The 20,389-nt window shown below is 38.7% G+C and overlaps 1 protein-coding gene across 15 annotated transcripts in view; it reads left to right on the top strand.

The window, feature by feature from the left end:
• PARD3 (par-3 family cell polarity regulator) overlaps positions 1-20,389 on the top strand; it is a 699,476-nt gene that overhangs the window by 557,730 nt on the left and 121,357 nt on the right. The window contains exon 23 of one of the 15 annotated variants that reach the window (XM_054716636.1): positions 19,428-19,552. The exons of the other annotated variants lie outside the window; for them this stretch is intronic. Coding sequence (XP_054572611.1) covers positions 19,428-19,518 — 91 coding nt within the window. The 3' untranslated portion in view covers positions 19,519-19,552. Of the gene's footprint in view, positions 1-19,427; positions 19,553-20,389 lie in introns of those variants that run through there. 15 annotated transcript variants of the gene reach the window in all.

The raw sequence follows: 20,389 nt of genomic DNA, 5'->3' as shown, positions 1-20,389 counted from the left end.
TACTTGGATGTTTGGCAAGTTATTTAACTTCTGTGAGCTTCATTAAACTCATCTGTATTTTAAATTTTTTGCCCCATTGTTAGACCATATGTCAGCTGTGTTTTATATGCAGAAAATATGTTCTTTATAACTATGCTTCATGATCTGTGTTAGAAAGTATTGGGGCTGAAAGAGAAATCCAGATCCAATCTCTGATAGTAATGCTCTTCCAGTCTTTTGGGAGAATAACAGATGGACTTAAATAGCACAGCCAGTTTTATTGACCATGCTGTTTATTTTAATAGCTAGACCAGAATGATTTGATTGACTTTTTAAAAATCTGGTATTTTTTTTTACCATATGGACAAGGCCATATCTAGAGTGCCAAGCTAATAAGCCTTCTTTTCTCTGACAATGAATGAACCATGAAAAATGTTAGCAAAATGTTTTATTTCGAATTGATCCATGCTCTTGGTGATATAAACACCCATCTTAAGAGATAAAATGCAGATTACCACTCATCAGTTGTTGGAAATTTGTTGCACCAAAGAACTGTAGGCAACCAGTATGTGAAATGAGCTGGAAATGAATGTACACGGTGTGGTTGGGGTGCCTACAGTGTAAGAAACTACCCGAAATCGGCTGATTGTGGGTATACAGGACAGGTTGCTTTTGTAAAATGGTGTTGTAACACTTGAAGAATGTAAATTTAGAAGTACTTACAGTCACATTTTAAAAAGATAAGGTTTAAAGCAGAAAGACTTTGTGTGTTTTTTTCTCATTTTCACAATGGGCTTCGTAGACAAATCATTCTGAATCAGAACACCACTAATTCCTGTGTATGGTATTGAAATACTATAACAGCATTAGGTTGTCTTCTAATCGAATCAGTTCTTAAGTATTCATCGCATCCGTAGCCTCTTTGGTACAGTCACAATATGTGTACCTTTCATTTCTCTCCTCATGTTGGTAGTATTCCTTTACATCCTTTAGCATGTATACTGAATCTAAAGTCCCTTATAAAATGTCATTTTCCCTCTAATTCCATCATAACGACCCTTTCTGAATCTTTCCTATTGTCTTATTTTTCTTCTGGTTGTGAATCACATTTTTTTCTCCTTTTTATATCTGATATTTTTTTATACAATGTCAGACATTTTGAATTTTATGATGTTGAGGCTGGGTTTTGTTGTGTTTTTTAAGGGTGTTGGATCTTTCCTGGCAGGCCATGAAATTACTGGCTAATTACTGGCTGATTGTTATTTTTCTGTGTTACTATTGTTTTTTAAAATCCTCAGCCAAGGATTTGCTTTTATTGATTTGAGAGAGAGAGGAATGGAGAGGGAGAGAGAAAAGAGAGAGGGGGGTAGAGAGAGAGAGAGAAAAGAGAGAGAGAGAGAGAGAGAGAGAGAGAGAGAGAGAGAGAGAGGTGAGAGAGAAACATTGATCAGTTGCCTCCCATAAGACCGACTGGGGATCGAACCCGAGACCCTGTGGTGCTCAGGACAACAGTTATTTTTATTTTTCGGTGGCTTTTTAATGTCTTCTAGGCGAGGTCTAGGGTAGTCTTCATGCAAAGGCCTCATTTACTCCCATTTCCAAAATGTGCCCTTCTTGATGGAATGAATGCCCAGTGTGCTCAGCCTGCATGTTCCATGAGGTCTCCTCCTCTGGTTGGAGCAAATGTGCCCAGTTCTGGCACTGTAAGAGTGCACACGATTATTCCTCTTACTACTGCCTGGAAGTTATTTTTTTTAATTTCTTTATTGATTAAGGTATTACATATGTGTCCTTATCCTTCCATTGCCCCCCGTCCCCCCGCAACTCCCCCATTCATGCCCTCACCCCTCTGGTGTCTGTGTCCATTGGTTAGGCTTATATGCATGCATACAAGTCCTTTGGTTGATCTCTCCCCCTTTCCCCCACCCTCCCCTACCTTCCCTCTGAGGTTTGACGGTCTGAAAGATACTTCTCTGTCTCTGGATCTGTTTTTGTTCATCAGTTTATGTTGTTCATTATATTCCATAAATGAGTGAGATCATGTGATATTTATCTTTCACTAACTGGCTTATTTCACTTAGCATAATGCTCTCCAGTTCCATCCATGCTATTGCAAATGGTAATAATTCCTTCTTTTTTACGGCACCATAGTATTCCATTGTGTAGATGTACCACAGTTTTTTAATCCACTCATCTTCTGATGGGCACTTAGGATGTTTCCAAATCTTAGCTATGGTGAATTGTGCTGCTATGAACATAGGGGTGCATATATCCTTTCTGATTGTTGTTTCTAGTTTCTTGGGATATATTCCTAGAAGTGGGATTACTGGATCAAATGGGAGCTCCATTTTTAGTTTTTTGAGGAAACTCCATACTGTTCTCCACAGTGGCTGTACCAGTCTGCATTCCCACCAGCAGTGCATGAGGGTTCCTTTTTCTCCGCATGCTCTCCAACACTTGTTTGTTGATTTGTTGATGATAGCCATTCTGACAGGTGTGAGATGGTACCGCATTATCATTTTGATTTTCATCTCTCGGATAATTAGTGACTTTGAGCAAGTTTTCATGTCTCTTGGCCTTCCTTCTGCCTTCTTTAGAAAAGTATCTATTTAGGGCTGTTGCCCATTTTTTGATTGGGTTGTTTATCTTCCTTTTGTTAAGTTGCATGAGTTCCCTGTAAATGTTGGAGATTAAACCCTTATCAGTGATAACATTGGCAAATATGTTCTCCCATGTAGTGAGCTTTCTTGTTGTTTTATGATGGTTTCTTTTTCTGTGCAAAAGCTTTTTATTTTGGTGTAGTCCCATTTGTTTATTTTCTCTTTAGTTTCCATTGCCCTAGGAGCTGTATCGGTGAAGAAATTGCTTCGGCATATGTCTGAGATTTTGCTGCCTGTGGATTCTTCTAGTATTTTTATGGTTTCCCTTCTTATGTTTAAGTCCCTTATCCATTTTGAGTTTATTTTTGGGTATGGTGTAAGTTGGTGGTCTAGATTCTTCCGTTTGTTTTTTTTTTTTTGTTTTTTTTGCATATATTTGTCCAATTTTCCCAACACCATTTATTGAAGAAACTATCTTGACTCCATTGTATGTTCATACCTCCTTTGTCAAATATTAATTGAGCATAGTGGTTTGGGTCAATTTCTGGGTTCTCTATTCTATTGCATTGATCTATATGTCTGTTTTTATGTCAGTACCAGGCTGTTTTGAGAACAGTGGCTTTGTAATACAGCTTGATATCTGGTATTGAGATCCCACCTACTTTTTCTTCTTTCTCAGGATTGCTGCAGCTATTCGGGGTCTTTTTTTATTCCAGATGAATTTTTGGAAAGTTCGTTCTAGGTCTGTGAATTATGCCATTGGTATTTAATGGGGAGTGCATTGAATCTATAGATTGCTTTGGGTAGTATGGACATTTTAATGATGTTGGTTCTACCAATCCATGAACATGGTATGTTCTTCCATCTGTTTATGTCTTCCTCTATCTCTTTTTACAGTGTCCTGTAGTTTTCTGCATATCGGTCTTTTACCTCCTTAGTTAAGTTTATTCCTAGGTATCTTAATTTTTTTGGTGCGATGGTAAATGGGATTGCTTTTTTAGTCTCTCTTTCTGTAAGTTCACTATTGGTGTATAGAAATGCCATAGATTTCTTGGCGTTAATTTTGTATCTTGCTACATTCCCGAATTCATTTATTAAGCCTAATAATTTTTTGATGGAGTCTTTAGGGTTTTCTATGTACAGTGGCATGTCATCTGTGAATAAGGACAGTTTTACTACTTCTTTTCCAATTTGGATGCCTTTTATTTCTTCTTCTTGTCTAATTGCAATGGCTAGTACTTCCAGTACTATGTGGTACAGGAGTGGTGAGAGTGAGCATCCCTGTCTTGTTCCTGTTCTTAGGAAAATGGTTTTAGTTTTTGCCCATTGAGTATGATGTTGACTGTGGGTTTGTCATATATGGCTTTTATTATGTTGAGGTATGATTCTTCTATTCCCACCTTGCTGAGAGTTTTTATCAAGAAAGGGTGTTGGATTTTGTCAAATGCTTTTTCTGCATCAATTGATATGACTATGTGATTTTTATCTCTCAATTTGTTTATGTAATGTATTACATTTATGGATTTGTGGCTATTCATAGAATGAGTTTGGAAGTGTTCCTTCCTCTTGAATTTTTTGGAAAGTCTGAGGAGGATAGGTTTTAGTTCTTCCTTGAATGTTTGGTAAAACTCCCCTGTGAAGCCGTCTGGCCCCAGGCTTTTGTTTGCTGGAAGCTTTTTAATGACTGCTTCAATTTCTTCCATAGTTATCGGCCTATTGAGATTTTTAGATTTTTCGTGATTGAGTTTTGGGAGCTTGTATTTTTCTAAGAATATGTCCATTTTATCTAGGTTGTCCATTTTGTTGGAATAGAGTTGTTCATAGTATTTTTTCATAATCGTTTGTATTTCTTTGGGTTGGGTTGTTACTTCACCTCTTTCATTTCTGATTTTGTTTATTTGGGTCCTCTCTCTTTGACTTATTTGAGATAAAGAATCTTTTTCTAATGAACGATGTTCTTCATTAGTTGCAAGTTAAGCTTGTCCCAGGATATCGGACAGGCTGCTGCAAGCCTTTGGCCATCGTATCCAGGTTTTTTTTCTTTGCTATTCATCACCCATCTCTATAGCTATACAGTATTCATCCAGGTTAGATCCATATATAATTCTACCAGTGGAATTATCAGGGACGTATTCTTGGAGGTATTTGCCTAAGGTGGGTCTCTTATAGTAGATATAGTCAGAAAAAAAATGTACCATAGCTTATATTGATAGTAGGAGAAGACCAATGTGTGGCCAGGAAAGCATTAAATTCACTATCATACCTGATAATCAGAACATCATTGTGTAGTAGGTGGGAAAGATTAGCAGGTATTCAAGTTAAATTTTTCATATCTAATAAGGAAGGAGGTCTGGGGAGGCAGATATTGTTTCCACTAGGAAACCATAAGGAGGATAATAATAATATGAAAATCATTTTATATACATTCAGTCAGTAGCAATCAGATGATATAAAAACAAGGTTTAAGCAATATCAGTTTGTGAGCATACAGGCCTTGATGTCGTCTTGGGATAGCTGTCTGCCTCCGTGGTCAGCGACTCCTCATCCTTGAAAAGTCTGTGATCTCCGCTGCAGACGGAGATGGGTGTCAGAGATGGGAGTAGACGTCCATTCACAGTCAGGTGCCTTTTTTAAATGAGAAATGTGAATCCATGAGCTAACTCCTTTAAGTTCAGCTGCACATGGGTTAGTTAGTAATACCTGGTAAGGTCCCCTCCAGCAAGGTTGGAGAGAGTCTTTTATTTGGTGTCTTTTCCAAGACACCAAATCTCCTGGTTGTAAGCCATGATCTTGGAAATTTTCATCTCCCAGGAACGCACTGTGAAATGAATCTGTTACCAATTTGTTAGTTCCTACAATGCGGAATGTCTGCTCTTTACTTTTCCTTATATTTGGGAAACAAAAGATTTAAAAGTCAACAATATTTTAAAGAGTCATAAGAATAATTATCCTCAATTCATTTAGTCCCATAGTTATTTTTGTTTATCCTGATTATTTTCCAGTAGTTTTTGAATTCAGTTATTCCTTGAAGTTCTATAAATCTTTATCCAGTTCAAAAATATGACCTGCTTAGAAGCCTGCAATTTACAGTAAGTTAGAGTCCTTTATATTGATTTTTCTAAACATTTAATATACCTACAAATGTATCAGAATAAAGCTATCCACAAATGACAAAATTTAAAAGTGGCATGGTTATAGATTTTATAAAAAAAAAACTTTGCTTTTCTATAAAATATAACATTCTAAGACAACAATTTCTTGGTAAGTAATAATCCCTGTAAAATGACATAGAGAATAATATAAAATTTGTATACCTTTAGATTCAATTATATTTTCAGCATATAAAGAATAAATAATATGTAAGATTTTAAAATGAGGCACATGGCTTACAGCAAGCAGTGTATTGAGCATTGAAAATAATTCATAAACTCCCAATATGTGAAACGCAAATACCCAGAGTTACACTGGCAGATGCCCCCACAGGGAGTCATGACTCTTGGCTTGCCTGGTGTCCCTGACTGGACACATGCTACCCCCCTGAAAGTTTCCTGTTTGAATTTGGCTCTGAATATTTACAAGTTCCTTTCTGAAGCAGAGTGCCTTAACAACGCACGTGACCTGTCCCTTGCTCTTGATTGGAGCTCAGGTGCACAGTCTTTCCCGATTGGCTAATTCAAAGGGAGGGTTTGGCCTTTGCTGTTTCAAGATGGCAGCCCCAGGGGAGCAGCAAGCCATGTGGCCAACATGGAGGCTGTCAAGTCACACAGTCCAAAATGGCGGCTGTCTAAACTGTTCTTTGACAGGAAAGATGATTTGTTTATTCTCACAATAAACAAGGGAAGAGCAAACCAAAATCCCTAAAAGATAGACAGCCAAAATTATATTCCTGACAAACAGACAGAAATCTCACTAGCTGTTTGTGGTGGCTGAACCCTGAGAGGGAGAGCAAGAAGAGCCCCCAAGATTAAGAATTCTTGGCAGCTGCTGGGAAGTTCTTGCAATCTCTCTCATGCTTTCAACCCTGCCACACATAACTAGGCTTCCCCAAAGTGGGACTTGCCTCTTCTTAAAATAAATTAAACAACAAAGAGACACAAAAACATCAACACTCTTATACAGGCATGCAGAACACATTACAAGTTTACACCAGAGAATGTCCAGCATTAAAATTACCAAAGCAGTGTCTTTTGTCCCTGGTTTAGGGACTGCCCCTCTCTACAATTTCAGTATATTCTCAATGGACTATTCAAAAAAATGGGCTGGGGTCTTTTCTAGTTGCCTCTATCTCCCTTTGTCTGGGGCAATCTTCTATGAAGATAAATCAGAGGCATGCTTCCAATGGGGAAAAATCGGGTGTAGACATTTATTAACTTCAGAATAATTCTGAGACAGTCTCTAAAATTTTGTATTAATTTCCATCTTATTGGAATAATTTTTTCTATGTTTTTACTTAGAAGCTTCTAATTTCCAAATCAAGATATGCTTCCCATATACTCATTCAGTTTAATTTCAGAGCCGGCATTTTCTAATTTCTGCATGCAAAATATTAACATAGGTACCCAAAAAACTGCATTTTTGGCCATTTCTCAGTTAATATTGTCTAGTTAAATCTTCCCATTTCTGTGAAGTACCTGCAAGTAAAGGCTTCTTATCAGGAGTATTAAATGAGGGCTGTGGTTTTGGGAGCTTCTGGCCTTGGAGGCACAATTTCCCATGTTAATTTTTTTTTTTTAATTTTGGATATTTAAAGTTTAATCTGAGCAAAGTTTCTACACATGTTATGTAGTGGGTCAAATGTGGCCTCAGTTTCTCTCCAAGCTGTCTAAAACCACAGGAAAAGTTCAGGGCCGGGCAGACCAAGCCTGATGGTGGCCCCCTAGATGAGCCATTTAGTTAATTACAGTTGCATTGGGACTTCCCTATGGGGCTCCTGCATTTCTGACACCTCCACAAAGATTCTTAGTCACCTAAGAACACCCCAGAATTGGACTATTCTTAAAAAAATGTTGCCCCTTTATCTTTGGAGCTGAATGAGTTCAGCTCATTTATACGGCAAAGGTTATTTTTGCTCAGACTCTCAGCAATTCCAATTAAAAAGCCAAAATCAAAACCAGCCACCCATTTTTTCCTCTAGTACCGCCTTAGCCTGGGTTCTGTCAACTCTTAACCTGGGGTTCTGTCAACCCTGGTTCCACCTCAAGGATTTTAAAACACAGCTCAAATAAAGTCAGACCCTCTACCAAAGCAAAGGGAAGGTCCTGGATCTGAGAGACAACTCACCCAAGTTCCCCGATTGGGAACAGAACTGGCGGGCTCAATGGGCCCTTTGCTGGATCCTAGCACTGAGTCCAAGTCCAAGGGATGGTCCTGGGTGAGCTTCTTTGGAATCCTGCTGACTACGCCAAGTAATGTTAACGTAAAAAAAACCATTGAAACCAGTAAATAATTTTTGTGAGTTTATTTGAGCCAGACTGTCAACATATGCTGGGAAGCAGAACCTCAACGATTTGAGATAATGCTCCTGGAAGTTATTTTTTCACAGAAGTTGTTCCTGTCTGGGCTGGTGGAGTTTTACTCACATGTACTTTGGTATTAAAGACTAAAGAGGATCCTTACAGGTTTCTGGATCTTTCTCTGTGTAGATACTTCCTTTCAGGTAATCTGTCCCACAAATTCTGACCACCTTAGCCTCCCCAAATTCAGAATTCTGTCTCCTCACCCCGTGTGACTGCGGTGCTGTTGGTGTCCCCTCCCTGCACACAGTTTGGAAAGTACCACCAGAAAGCAAGCCTCGGTAATGGTATGGATCACTCCTTTGTTTCTTTTTCTCAGATATTTCATTTCTAGGCTTCCTCATCCCCTATTCCTGAAAGTATTTATATCCTGTATTTTTCTATTTTTCTATTTGCTTATTGTAAGAAGATAACTCTAAACTACATTATTTTCTCATTGTTGGGAGTGGAAAGCTTTTAAAATTATTTGAATAATTGCTCTGTCAAGGTCTTTTCCCTCTTACCTCATTCTTAGTCCAGAACCACTCACATTGGCTTCAGCTCCTCTCTGTTAAGACTCCTCACAAGTGACCAAATCTGGGTATTTGTACTTTCTGAAATATTTGGTCTTTTTTTTTTAATAAAAGAGAATTGTGTCAACTTTATTTTTTAAAAAAATCTTTATTGTTGAGAGTATTACAGATGTCCCCCCTTCCCCCCTCATTGCCCCCTGAAATATTTAGTCTTGATGACAATTCCTCCACACGGTCTTGAGAGGGCATCCACATTCAATTTGCAAAATGCTCTTCTTCCTTGGTCTCTGATGCTCTTATGTATTTTCTTTGCTGACCTCCACCTTTTCAGAGGATTCTTTGGTCCCCTATATATTGCAATTCTTAAGCACCTACTCTCTCATTTCGATTTGGAAGTAAGCTGGTCTATTTCTGAGTGCCAGACCTACTTTCTGCAAGTGTCTCTGGGTATCCTGACAGTACCACAAACTCAACAGGAACAAATCTGGTGTTACCTTTATTATCAAAACTGTGGCTACCATGGTGTCTCCTCTCTCTGCTGTTTTCACCACCATCCTCCTTATCTCCTATGCTTTCTTCATCTTTCTTTATCCCCATAAGTAGTTGTGAGGTTTTATTGATTCTGTTTCTAGACTGTTTGTCTTATCAGTTTATTCCCACCTATTTCATTTTCCCAATTTATGGATGCATTATCCCTTGTCTAGTATAACAACAAAGCAGCACTTACATTTTACACCCCTCTCCACCACCCTGTGATCTTCTTACACAATCCTGTCAGCATTTTCTTCCTAAATTCCACTTTGCGTGGCATTACTCCTGCTCAAACAAACCTAACTGCAGAATCAAGTCCAAACTTTTTGGTGTGGTATTTTCCTAGAGATCCACTAGTCTTACTCCTCTGTACTTGTCCTCATCAAAACTCTAGTCACTCTAGGTTGTTTCCTATCCCAGAACATGTCAAGTATTTTCCTACCCCAGTCCCCATTATGAATGCTTTTTTTTCAATCAGTAAAGAACTGATGCATATAGCCCTCAATATCTCTATTATTGAAATACCAGTTCTCAAGTAGCATCTCCTCTGCAAATTTAGTACATCTCATTGGAATGACTCTCTCCTCTTACTTGGATTCAAAGCAGTTTGCATGCCTACGAAAGATTTCCTTCAAAGTCTATACAGGATAGTATCTCCTCCACTCTTCGCATGGTTTGTGTTTTTCCACATGTTCTTCTGGACATCTTCTTTAGTGATGGTGGGAGATCACCAAGGCCTTCCCAGGACGTCCCTGCTTACAGTAGGACTTATGCTGCTGCTAGAAAGCAATCTTCTACATGGGGACCTTATGACTCTTAAAGGAGATCAGGATAAGGTCATGCCTTATTCACCCTTATACCCTCCAAATGCTTCTGTACATTTTTTAGAATTTAAAGATGGGGTGTAAGATGCAGGAATGAAAAAAACTTGACTTAAAGTTGGTTAATGACTTGATTTATAAGAAGATTCCATAACGTAGCATGTGACTTCAGCCTATAAAGAAGATTCAATTTATAAAAATTAGGTATATGTAACTTTAGTAACATATCAATGACATAGAACAGAATATATTGCTTTACAAATCCATTATTATACTGTAATTTTTTGCTAGGACTCCCCCCCCAAAAAAAAAATAATTGTAATTCAGAAGTGATAAAGCTGTGTGTGTGTGTGTGTGTGTGTGTGTGTGTGTGTATACATATATATATACTAGAGGCCCAATGCATGAAATTCGTACAAGAGTAGGCCTTCCTTCCCCAGCTGCCCGCACTGGCTTCCCTCTGGCACCTGGGACCAGGCTTCCCTCACAGCCTCAGCTTTGGCTGGAAGGATTTCCTATCTAATTAGCATATTACACTTTTATTATTATAGATATGTGTAAATTTCTTAAGCCAGTGATCATGATATATCCTTCACTGATAATGTTGGATTAAAGACCAGGCGTCAGAAGGAAACAAAGAGTGTATGTTATTTGGGGATCCTCCAATATCTTCACTCTTGTCTATGTTTTCTTTCTGTGCAGATATTCAGATATTACTGGGCACTATGTTTAACTAGACACAACATTTTTCAGATTTTCTTTAAATGTTTCCTAAAAAAAAACATATTATCACTTAATCAGCATCATTTGAGATATCTGTGTACACTAAACAAAATCGTATTCCAATTAGTTTCAAATTCTAAGCAAAAGCTCTGGTAATTAAACATTGTCTGATGGAACATCTTGTTAGTGTACTGCAATATTCAAGTTGAGGTGCAGCAGAAATAATACTAGTATTAAGCTTATTAGCACACTTATCAATTTAATTGATCAACCACATAGAAGGACTAATTACTGACATAAGGATTTTTTTTCCATCTGAATTTGGGAAGCTTAACACCTCTATTTTGTCATCTGTAAAATGAAATACTAGTAACTATATATGAATAAATAAAAATCACTATCTTGTAGCATTGTATAGGATAGATGAGATAATATAGGTAAAATATTTGGCATAGTGCCCACTTACAGTATCATAAATATATTTGTGGTGCAGGTCAAGTCTCAGAACAAAATTATTTTATGATAAAGAAATCCTTCTAATGAGTAGATCTTGAAAATTCAATAAATAGCATAGTTACTTGAAGAAGCATTCAGTTTTAGCAATTGTAAAATTTTGGACAACTTTGTAGACTTAATTTTTTTCCCTTTAAAAAATGTTTATTGTTGACTCTATTACAGGTGTCCCCCATTCTTTCTCCACCCAGCCCCTGCTCCCCCCAGGCCTTCCCCACTTTATTGTCTGTGTTTATGGGTTATGCATATATGCATGTATGTTCTTTGGATGATCTCTTCCCAACCTCCCCACACTCCTCCCCTCTGAGATCTGTCAGTCTGTTCCATTTGTCCATGCCTCTGGTCTTGGACTTATTTTTAAATGCAATTTAATCTATATAAACTGCTGGCCAAACTGTGGGTAAGCAAAATGAAGTAATCTCTGAACATGACATATTGCTCAATGTACTTACTCTGTGTTGCACATGCATAATAACACTTTATATCTACCTATTGTAATGTTATCCAGATACTGTTGTGAATGTGGGCATCAGCTGGATGAGAGCATTTCAAACTTCTGTCTGTAGATGAACCACTATAACATAAATTGGCACCAGAATTTATTTCATGTGTATGATCTGTTGCAGTTGTAAAATAGATTATTGTTAGATTCCTATATAAAATTGTTTTCTCACTAGATAATTATAGTCAGCTCTGTGTGTAACATAAATTTTAAATATTTTATGTTATTAGTAACATCAGTGTAACACAGGAATTAGCAAGATAGAAATGCAAATACATTTCCTTGTTTCTTAAACTGTGCTGCAAACGGAGAATTGGTTCTGTAAATTATTTTTAATGTGCACATTTTTTTAACAAGGTCCTTAAAGTGGTAATCATTTCCTGGATTCCACCATTGTGGGGTAGCAATGCTTTAACAGCTTTTGTTGGTGATAAAATATTGGTTTTCATTAAATTTTATGTTAAAAACTTATTTAGAATCAGAGATTTTCACCTTGTTATAGCTGGAAGGAACCAGATCTAACAGGCCTTTTCTTACAGAAGTGGGAGCAGAGCGGTGGGGGTGCAGATGAAGGTGGTGGCTGCTTATGTTGTGTTTACTTTTAAGGAAGTATTGGTTCCATGGCAAGAATACCTGACCTGGAGTCAGGAAACCTCGGGGCTTCAAATAGATGTGCTGCCTGTGTGAGTCACCTCTTTACACATTTATAAAATAGAAATGATCACCCAAGGAAGGGAATACTGATTAAATAAAGTTTGTGTGAGAGCATACTTAAAAATATAAAATATGCTATTATAATTACCCCACCGATTGACCTCTTCCCAGACCTCTGGAATTGTGGAGCGAGTTGATTCAAAGAGAAGATGTACGTGATAGCAACTTTAAGAAGTAGAGTATGCCTTCCTATGCCAACAGGTTATTGGAATACTAGATGTTTCTGTAATAAGTAATACCCAGGCAAGGGTCTTAATGGACTTCAAATGAGAAGGGATTTTTTAAAAAGAACTTAAAACGTACAATATAGGTAGTTATAACCAGATTTACTAGTAGTTCAAAGTTAAATGGACAGTTATTTGTGAGTAAGCAACGCAGTGTGATTTCAATGTTTGCCATCCTTTCTCACTTAGAACTTGGTAAGGATGCTCTGGCTTGGGATGTCTGTGTCCATTTCCTCTGAACTCCATGTCATCCTTACTATTCCGCTAGCCCAAGTGGTTGTGGGGCCCTTAGCTGTTGCCATTTTTCAGGTTGTTACAGATTCTTGTGAAATATCCCCATGTCCCTTCATTGCAGTGTGACTGACATATTGAACCTGTTCTGCATTAAGTGCTCAATTTTCCTGCTTTCTTTGCTCTGGCCCGGGCAACCCTCTGCTCTGTCCTGGGCCACTGCTCCCCAGCACTCTCTTTATCCAGCAATGCTAGGCTCCTCAGGGCTCCTGGACCAGGCCAAGAGGAGTGGCCACTTGCAAGTATCTTTTCATCTGCTAGATGCCCTGCCTTGTCATTTCATCTGCTGGATGCCCTGCCTTGGATCTTGACCTGATGGCTTCTTCTGTCATCCAGGCTTGGCTCAGAGTTCCCTTTGCAGAGCAGGCTTCTTGATGCCCAGTCTAAAGCAGCAGGCTGTCTTCCTCCCAACCCTCTGTAGTCTGTTCCTTTCTTCAATTCTTTGCATACATGTATCCTTATCTCACATTGCCCTCTTCTTTCATGTGTTTTTTTATGTCTAACTAGAGGCCCGGTGCACAAAATTCAGCCCAGCCTGTTCCCTCTCCAATATGGGACCCCTTGAGGGATGTCCGACTGCCCGTTTAGGCCCGATCCCGGATCGGGCCTAAACGGACAGTCGGACATCCCTCTCACAATCCAGGACTGCTGGCTCCCAACTGCTTGCCTGCCTGCCTTCCTGATTGCCCCTAACCACTTCTGCCTGCCAGCCTGATCACCCCCTAACCACTCTGCTGCCAGCCTGTTTGCCCCCAACTTCCCTCCTCTGCCAGCCTGGTCACCCCTAACTGCCCTCTCCTGCAGGGTTGATCACCTCCAGCTGCCCTCCCTTGCAGGCCTGGTCCCTCTCAACTGCCCTCCCTTGCAGGCCTGGTCCTTCTCAACTGCCCTCCCTTGCAGGCTGGGTGCCTCCCAACTGCCCTCTCCTGCTGGCCATCTTGTGGTGGCCATCTTGTGTCCACATGGGGGCAGGATCTTTGACCACATGGGGGCAGCTATATTGTGTGTTGTAGTGATGATCAATCTGCATATTACTCTTTTATTAGATAGGATAGAGGCCTGGTACAGGGGTGGGGGCCAGCTGGTTTGCCCTGAAGGGCGTCCCAGATCAGGTGGGGGTTCCCTTGGGGTGTGGGGGGGCCTGAGCGAGGGGCCTGTGGTGGTTTGCAGGCCGGCCACGCCCCCTGGCAACCCAAGCAGAGGCCCTGGTATCTGGAATTTATTTTCCTTCTACAATTGAAACTTTGTAGCCTGGAGCGGAGCCAAGCCTGGGGCTCCCTCTGAGGCCGGCAGCCATTTGTGTTGGGGTTATAATTGAAACTTTGTTGCCTTAAGTGGGTGAGCCCGGCCAGGGTGTGCGGAAAGCTTTGCTTCCCCTGTTGCTGGCGGCAACTCTGGCCTGCTCTCTCAAGCTCCATTCTGCTGCCATTTGTTTGAATTTGTTTACCTTCTATAATTGAAACTTTGTAGCTTGAGTGGAGGCTTAGGCCTGGCAAGGGCAGGCGGAAAGCTTGGCTTCCTCTGTTACCTAGGAAACCTTGCTCTCTGTGGCTGTAGCCATCTTGGTTTGGATTAATTTGCATACTCGCTCTGATTGGATGGTGGGCGTGGCTTGTGGGGTGGCTTGTGGGTGTGTCGGAGGTATGGTCAATTTGCATGTTTGTCTATTATTAGATAGGATTCTGCCCTCTTGACTATTAGTCTACAAGAGCAGAGACCCCATCTGTCCTGTCTACATGTGTGTCTATAAACTAACAGTGGCTGGCAAGCAGTAGGTGCTAGTTGTTATTTGTTTATGTATGTATGTGTGTGTGTGTGTGTCTGTATTTATGGATGTTTGTGTACATATGTATGTGTTTATATTTGTATATATGAATGTTTGTATACTCTCATGAATGTGTGTATGCTTATATTTGCATGTATATTTTTGTATGGATGGATGTTTGTGTGTACATATGTATGTTTATATGTATGTTTGTATGTTTCTGTGTATATACTTGCATGTATGTGTGGGTATATTTGTATGTATCTCTGTGTGTTTGTAAGTAGGTATGTGTTTGTGTGGTGTATGTGTACACATATGTCTGTGGAGTGTGGGCTCCCAGCCCATGCTCACTTTCCTTTCCTTGTTGGGTAAGCTCTCTCAGGCAGTCCTCTGTGCTGTCTGCTCTAGTTCCTTGGTTTACAGTTTTGAACTCTGCCTGGTGGGAGGGACTATTTGTCTATCCTCAGAAAATATCGCTGCATGGGGGTGGCTGACTCCTGGGTGTGCCACCAAGAAGATAGCCCTGCCAAAAGCAAAACACCTCTGTGGTGCTTTCCATTTCTTGTTTGTAGAGTACTTCCTTTTCACCAAGTCCAAAATCCTCCAAGCCTAAAGGCAGATATATATAAAAGCCTATTCATAAAAGATTTTGCTTTAAACCCTTCGTGAATGCCTTCTAAAAAAATTCCTGGGTTGTATTTAGTGGAGAGCTTCTGGAAACTGTTGTCATTTAATTCACATACATTAATAGTATGACTCCTTTAACTAAACCTTAAATTAACTTAATATTAAAGTCATACTTTTAAAATAAAACTGAGAAAATATAGAAAAGGAAATGATCATCCCACCACAAAACAATAACTGTTAACATTTTAGAGTATATTCTTACACGCACACACAGATTAATATTTGTATAGTGAGCTTATTCAAAACTAAAATAATATTGTACTGTAGCCCTTCAGTAACCTGCCTTTTTACTTCATATGTCACAGACATCTTTCCATACCAGTAAGTATTCTCTTACAAAAGTATTTTTTAAATGGCTGTGATATTTTATTTTATGGCTTTATCTTGCTTAAATTGCTTAACCAGTTTTCCTAGCCTAGAGGGCTTAATGATCGTGCCTTCAGTAGTCTCGGGGAATTAAAGGAGAAAGTGCATATAAAGCTCTGAGAACAGTGCCTGTCACATAGTAAGTGCTCAGTGATCAGTCCCTGTGGTTTCTATTGATCCATTTCCTACTATCTTTTAACAACTTAAAATGTACTTTGATCTAGCCTACTATTTCTTATACATCCAAATGTGTACTTGTATTTTATCAGTGAAATATTTTAATCTCTAAAAATAAAAATTTTCTTTATTTTCAAATAATATTATCAAAAATGGTAGAGCATCTTTAGTGAAGGCTAATCCCAAATTAAAAACACTTCGGTTTTATAAAAGCAATTGCCTCCAGGGTTTCCATCAGCAAGTAGAAGTTCCTCCCACTTCCCTCATCCTCTCTCATCCTCGGCTTCTGCTACCTCTTCCACCCAAACTTTGACCTTTGACCTCTGGCTACAGGTTAGTTTCCAGTTCTCTGCTGATTCCCACCGGGCCGGTTCAGAACACAGCTCTGGGCCCTCCATGATGGCTCAACACGATCTTCTCCTTAGTTCTCTTGTTGCAGAGGACCAGAGAAAAACCAAGCAATGCTTTAGAGAAAAGGAGTTACACTGTTTATTACGCCGGGGACTCAGCGGAATAACTTCCCAAGTCTGAGCAAAGTAACATGCAGGGAGCTTCTCTTTTATATTTTTCTGGTGTCTTTGTCCCTCAAATATGGATTATGCTTCCAGTCCTTTCACGGGCTTTGCGAAAAGGCCCCAAGTATTGGGGGTCTCCAGGCCTAATGGTCTGGCCTGGTGCCAGCACTAATCACCTCCCCTCCGGGCCTGTGCACTGGTCATAGTTTTATGGCCTCTGTGAAATGTGAGCATTTAGGTAACAGGTTCTGCAAGACCAGTTTCTGGGAAAGAGGCAGTGACTTAATTGTAGGTTATCAAGAATGTACACTGGGCTTGCTGGCACAGATTCAGATTGCTAGCCCCCCCCCGCAAATATCAAGGTTACATTGGAATTAGCCTTTTTAGCCTTCTCACTCTTATTTCTTATCCCCTCTCTAGGCTCCAGCCTAAGGGTGGTATTAGACAAAAGCATTGTCTGTTAGTGTTGAGTAATTCACCAACAATCTTTAAGAGTGCACGTGACCTTAACTAAAAAGTTGTTTAATTTTATTTAAAGTGAACCTTCTTGTTTGAATCTTTTTTATCATTGGGTTAAGCCTGTAAGTAAACAAATTTAGAAATGTTGAACTGTTTCTGTTATTTTGCACTATTTAAAAAATACCTATCTCTATTTCTAATAAAGATCTATTTCCCTTTTAAAATATGTCAAAGTTAAATTTCAGGCTGAATTTATACATATTAAAAAATCTATATTCATAGTTTCATGATACAGTCATTAAGAACTGGAAAGAAAGTGTTGTTTAGGTTTTAAGTTGACACAGTATATCTGTTACTTTTTCTCCATTTTATGAATTACTCATATCTTTCTAGAAGAGGGTGGGGTAGAGTAGAGAAATATATTTCTTCATAGTAGAGTCAGTAAAGTGAGCATCTCTACCCTTGACAACTGTTTCTCAGGGATTTAATGTGTTCTGCATTGCATAGGTGTGTTTTTTTTTTAAAAAAAGCATTTTCCCTGCTTTGGAAAATATTGTATGTTTCCCTTTAAAATTCCTTATATTCTTTTTCATATTTCTCTTTCTTAATCTAAACCAATTATTGGCTGCCAGCTCCTGGGCCCCTATGTTTAGGAAATATGTGGATTGAAGGAGTTTGTTAGCCCTATGAACATTTGTATTATCTAAGTGGAAATGGCTATTGAAAAATGCTAACACAAAACCTCATCCACTCCTTTATTCATGCATTAAAGATCTTGACCAAATTTATAACCCAGGAGAATCTTGTTGAGCCCGAATCTGTTAGGCTCTGAAATGCACCCTGGGTTTTGAAGAAGTGAGCACATTTATAGCTTTAATTATTCATTCGGGATACTGCAGTCTGTTGCCAAAGCCAGTTATCATCAGCTTTGATTAGAAATCACGAAAGACAGCTGCTGAAATGCAGCGTGAAAAGAATTGTATTGGATTAGAAAGGCATTCTTTTGAATCTGAAAGAGAAGGAAAGTATCTTTGGGAAACATCTGAATATGCATTTATTTTAATAATGGAATGGCTAGAGGTATAGAACAGTATATTCTAGGTTGAAGTGGTTTTTATTATTAAATTAAGTGCCTTTGTTCAGTTCATCTGGATTTTCTTATTGGATGCTGTAGCCTTTGTCCTCTTTTAGCTCCATTTGCTGCAGTGTTACATCCCTATTTGTGGTTGAAATGTGTCAGTATTCATAAACTAAACTCATATGGACCATCTTCCCAATTATTTGGGCTGATGAAACACCATTTACCAGAGTGAAGCCAAGCCAGGAGAGGCACATAAAACCACATTCAAATGCTAAGCATGAAAAGGCAGTGTTCTTCCTTCCCAGTCCCGTGTGTGCCGAGGAGCACTACTCTGAGCCATATTGTTTTAGCCATGGCTTTCATTGCACATCAGAGCAATGCCATATGCAAATGATCCTAAGTAAATCAAAATTTCAGTGCTCAGTTCAGAACATGGATATGTTCATAGTTTGCAAAATCAAAAGGTGTGTCAGGAAGATTTGCTTTCTGCATCTGAAAGCTGTTTGAGATATTGTATGGCAACTTAAATTAGGCTATATCCTCCTATCTTTAGTTAAACTTTGTAAAACAGCAGCATTTCTTCTATTTCTACAAAAGAGGATTTTAGTTGCTATATATATATATATATATATATACACACACACACACTTTTATATACAATGTACATAAAAGTATGTCTAGCCCTTAAATAGCTATATAAGCACTAAGAATGGTTGTATTTGTGGTCATATTTGCTAGAGAGTAAACATTTATGCAAATACACTAAGAAAGATTATCAAACACTTTGTCTTCATGTGGTGCTCTAGCTTCAAAGTAAAGCTGAGAATTTTCACCCAATTATTTAACTCTAGGCAGTGTAATGCTTTCAACAAAACAAAGATAACATTCTCTACCTACACAATGGATCAAAACAGCTTCCTTCATCCTCACTTTGGACCATCTGTTTAAAAAGAAACTAAAAACCTTCAGGAAGCAAGCCTCTAATCTGTGGTTAAGAGTTTAAAGACACATGCTCCTTCTGACAACCAGCTCAGGGCTCCTGGTGCTGTAATGGTTTTGTATTAGCTGTAAAAGGCGATATGGCTTGACCTCAGCATCTGTCAATTACAGCTTCTCTGTTCTTGGTAGGGATTTAAACATTCTTTTCATAAAACATCTAAATCTATGTTATTTTTAACACCAACTATTATAAATATTGGCAATAATATTTTAAGATTTAACTTATTCTTAAAGTTTCCAAATACTTTGAGAATCTTATTTCTCAGCCCACCCCCTGCCTGCGTGATGAAAGGAGCCACAGATAGGTGCCAGTGACCTGTTGGCACAATTGGAGTCATTCAGCCTTATTGGAGAATAGCCTTGATTGGTGCTAAGAGAATGGTGAAAGCCTTTATCCCACACTATCCCTTCTTAAATCCCACTAAAACTTTTGAAAATTTAACCTTGGTTGAAAGATTTTGTCACTGGGACCATTGGCAGTTTGAGCATCAGCACGGGATGGAGCCACTTCTTGTGAACAAGTGCAGCCAGACCACCTCTACATAACACTGACCGGGAAAACAGCAACAAAAGACACCTACTTTACTAGAGGTGAAATAATACTTTCCATAATTAAAGCTTTTCATTATTTATCACATATTCATTGTAGAAAAGTGACATTATTTTTAGTCTTATATTTGACATAGTTAAGTAAATTATTTGTTCTTTGTTATAATTATGGGAAAACTCTAGTAAAAATGGCAATAAAACTGTACTGATCAGGCAGCCCTGGAAACTGAAGTGGGGTGGGGGTGGGGAGTAAAAGTAACTTTCAATGTTTGAGTGGAAAAATAAATATAGTATCTATTATTCGATACTTTTCTTTGATTGACATTCTGTCACTGGACCACAGGCTGTCTAGATGTGGAATCTAGTCATTAACCTTCCAGAAAGTACTCTCTCTCTCCATTTCTCTGGATCATAAACCATGGATTATTCATATGCTAGCCATCACAGACCCTGACACCAGCCCTGCACGTTTTGTAGATGGTTGGATTGGACACAGTCTTCAAAGTTTTTTTCTAACTCTGTCTCGCATGTTGAGTATTCACCAATTATGGAGCAGATGACATTGTCATACTGGCACCCTTTAGTTGGGCAGGATGTTCTTGGTATCTTCTGTCTCCATGATACAGACACCATTAAAAAATATATGAATGTTCTTATCTGGTTGCATACTTTTGGAAGAAAATACTGTCTTTGGAAGAATTTTAGCTGGAAAATGCATTGCAGTAAATATTGTAAGACATTTTCTTAAATCAAATAAAAATTATTTAATATTATGTAAAATATCGAAGACATGCACATACAGAAGAAATTATTGTAACCCTCACTTCTATAAATAGGCATCACTGATTGATACTTAGACCAAGAAAAC

Source organism: Eptesicus fuscus, chromosome 5 (assembly GCF_027574615.1).
Source record: "Eptesicus fuscus isolate TK198812 chromosome 5, DD_ASM_mEF_20220401, whole genome shotgun sequence".
NCBI lineage: Eukaryota > Metazoa > Chordata > Mammalia > Chiroptera > Vespertilionidae > Eptesicus > Eptesicus fuscus.
The sequence above is the reverse complement of the archived record's forward strand: the minus strand, read 5'-3'. Positions and strand labels throughout refer to the sequence as shown.